The sequence below is a fragment of the Mercenaria mercenaria genome, chromosome 19 (genome assembly GCF_021730395.1).
Source record: "Mercenaria mercenaria strain notata chromosome 19, MADL_Memer_1, whole genome shotgun sequence".
Lineage (NCBI taxonomy): Eukaryota > Metazoa > Mollusca > Bivalvia > Venerida > Veneridae > Mercenaria > Mercenaria mercenaria.
The window spans coordinates 16,746,250-16,749,742 of NC_069379.1; the positions used below are offsets into that span (position 1 = coordinate 16,746,250).

The following is a 3,493-nucleotide window of genomic DNA, read 5'->3' on the forward strand; positions in this document are numbered from 1 at the left end:
TTCAGCCTGTAGCTTCGGAGATGTGAAAGTAGGTCACTAGGTCAATCTCATGATCAAAGTTCATTTCGGTACTATGCATGTGGTCCAAATTTGAAGGCTGTAGCTTGAGAAATATAAAAGTAGTTCACTAGGTCAAAAGATTGGTCAAAATCGCCCCAGTAGTTTCTGAGGAGATGCGATCACAAGAAATTGTTAATGCACGGACGGAAAGACGACGAATCACGGACGCAGAGTGATATGAATAGCCCACCATCTGATAAAAAAAACCCAACAATTTCACAATAAACAACTGGGGGCTATTATTCCACGACCTGAGTAATTATGTCTTCAATTCCACGTTTTTCCTTGCAATAATTAGTCTTCCAGTGTGATAATTTGGAAGTAAATTAATACAATGTGCTAAGCGTGGATTAGACATTCGTCAATCATCGTGTTTCTCAAATAAATAAAAAACAAGGGTTGGTATAACAAGACGCCCAACAACGACAATAGACAGATCTATGGACTTCGACACAGACCCTGACATGTTTTATCAACGCATATAAAACCGAGATCTTGAGTTCTAATATGGTTTAAGACGAAACGTTAATCAACTTGTCAGAAACAGATTTAATTTAAGGTAATATGCGCCACCTAACGATTTTCAACGGACTGTTATCAAATTTTGCCAAATTAAAGTTCGCGATATTTCCGATTGACTGGTATTTTTTCCAGTTCTCTGTTATTCTTCATTTTGCAGCTGTAAGTCTTCAAACATGACCACTAACGTCATTTTTTTCAGCAGAGCGCAAAATGACGTACTTGACAGGTTTTTTTAGTAGCATTTTAATATACAACAAAAATACGACAAAAAATCTTTATTTTCAAGTTTGTATTAAAATTATCTCTCCAATGATATATAATTTGTCAAGTTTCTTTCGACGTCACATCGGAGGCAAACGATTTATGAACGCAAAACATGCAAAACTGACGTCGAGCTTCACCCAAAATTTAGCGCAAAGACGCCTATATTTAAGAAACTGCCAGATAGTTGTTTGAATAAATTTGAACAAGCGTGCAAAATTTCAATCGCTATCGATTCCGTAAAAGAAAATGGGAGTCACCGTTTTAGATTTCGCTCTATTTACCGTGGCGCTTCCCCTACCCCAAGTAAAAAAAATCGACGATTTTTATATTTATTTCGTAAATTTCCATTAATCTAAATTCAGTCTCTGTTTCTGTTGGTGGATAAAATGGAGAATAACTGAGAACTGGAAAAAAATTGGCAAAATTTCATAACAGTCCGTTGAAAATCGTTTGGTGGCGCATATTACCTTAATGACTGTCCTGAACAAATTTTTCAAAGAATTGTTAAATATAGAAAGATGAAGACTTAAATATTTTTGTACAATTTTTAATTTTTCCCACTTACATAATGAGATGCTCTCATGCTGTCCTTATAGTGCCTTATTTCTGCTTAACCTCATATACATGTATCTTTCTACACATTTGATCAAGAGTGTGTTTCTTTAAGGTTGTTTCTGTAAACAGTTTTCTGCATATCTCACATTCATAGAGACCTTCCATTATATGGATACGCAAGTGTATCTGTAAATCCGAGGACACTTTGAAGGACTTTCTGCATATTCCACATTCGTAAGGACGCCCGACAGTATGTGCACGCTGTATGTGTTCCTTTACTCTTGCTGTTTGCGAGAACCTTCGTCCACATATTGGACATTCATATGGCTTCTCTCCAGTATGAACATGCAGGTGTTTCCTTAAAACTGCTTTACAAACGAATGATTTGCTGCATATTTCACACCGGTATGGACGATCTCCTGTATGAACTCGCATATGTATGTTTAAACGTTCTGCACGTGAATACGATTTTCTGCAAATGTCACACACATAAGAACTGCCTGCAGAATGAACATCCTGTTGGTGTTCTTTCAAGACTACTTTTTGTGTAAATGACTTCCGGCATATGTCACATTCGAAAGGACGCTCTCCAGTATGGACACGCTGGTGTCTCTTTAAATTTCCTAACTCTATAAACGATCTAAAGCATACGTCACACTGATATGGACGTTCTCCTGAATGAATACGCTTGTGGTTATATAGATATGACGCATGTGCAAAAGTTTTCTTGCACGTTTTACATTCATAACCCCCAAAAGCATGGCTAGTCCTTAAAAACCTTTCTTTCGCAAATTCTTCTGAACTCACTCTAGACTCTGACTCTGACGAACTTTTTACATTACTTATCCGTGGCTGTTGTTTTATATGTTTACCTTTGTTATCACCATCTCCCATATTTCACAACTGTTTTCATTTTCCCAGTTTTAACAAACGAAGCTTTTCTTCTTACTCAACCTCAGCAAAAGTCTTTTTCGGATTATTTCACGCTTGTAGATCTAATAATCGCAATAATTCTGTTACATTCACGCTTGCAGACTCTGAAAGATGAAAATGAAAGTTTAGAATGCTTTTGAAAACAGGTTGTACAGGAAGCAAAATATACACGCACATTTTGTTTGCAGTGGAATTTTTTTTATATCGTTTAGAGCCATTACAACACAATTTAGATCATACGGTAACTTTTTATGTTTTTTATGGTGGAGAATTACAGTCTAACCAGGTTTTTCAAACTCACATTTACAAGTAATTCGAAATTAGCGAGCATAACCATTTGGCCAGGGAGGTCCTCAAAAAATAAAAGAAGAAAAAACTAAGACAAGCTTTGTTTTATACTGCAACATGTTCAATGCAATGTTTAAGGTACTATTAACCCATACCCTGCTGGCTGAATTTTTATAATGAGCTTCTCCGTCTTTGAATTTGGTCAGTACCATTATCTATTAAAAGGGGTGTTAACCGAACAATTACTGACTGAATGGCGAACAGTGTAGATCTTGATCAGACTGCATGTCCAGCAAGCTAAAAGTTAAACATAATTAAAGTTGCTGCAAAATGAAGTTTGGTCCGAAATTCAGTTGTAAGTCGAACCCATCGTTATTCCAAACTCCCCGCAGCGATTACTTCCACTTACGGTACTTAAAATCACTGCAATCATGAGTTGTTTTAACCAGATGTGGTTAACTGAACAGAACAGAACAAAAAAGTGAATAATAAAAAACATAAGTCACGACCCTATGGTGGCTGATTTCTGCCATTTCGCGTTTTCGCCCCGCGACCCCGCCGAGCGAAAACACGAGATTTAAGAAGACAAAATGGCGGGAGCGCGGGGCGAAAACTCGCTATTTAGCGGGGGCGCGGAGCGAAAAGACGATAATTAGCGCTGCTTAAACGTCGATTTTTCGCACCGCGCCCCCGACGTTCCAGTTCCTAAATCTCTCCCCTCGACCCCGCTGATTATCGTGTTTTCGCTTCATGCCCCTGCTAAATAGCGAGTTTTCGCCCCGCGACCCCGCCGAGTGAAAACACGAAAATTAACAAGATAAAATGGCGGGGGCGCCAGGCGAAAACTCGCTATTTAGTGGGGGCGCGAAGC

General features: G+C 38.3%; 1 protein-coding gene across 1 annotated transcript; it reads right to left on the reverse strand.

Annotated features, from left to right (window-relative positions):
* Window positions 1-1,446: 1,446 nt before the first annotated feature.
* On the reverse strand, window positions 1,447-2,426 carry LOC123542906 (zinc finger protein 583-like). Its single transcript, XM_053531190.1, has one exon. It carries the CDS (start codon window positions 2,293-2,295, stop codon window positions 1,447-1,449), a length of 849 nt encoding a protein of 282 aa, XP_053387165.1. The 5' UTR covers window positions 2,296-2,426.
* Between the last annotated feature and the right edge of the window lie 1,067 nt (window positions 2,427-3,493).

What these genes read in the sequence shown, in the direction of transcription:
- LOC123542906 (XM_053531190.1), bottom strand. Translation starts at nt 2,295, where the DNA reads ATGGGAGATGGTGATAACAAAGGTAAACATATAAAACAACAGCCACGG.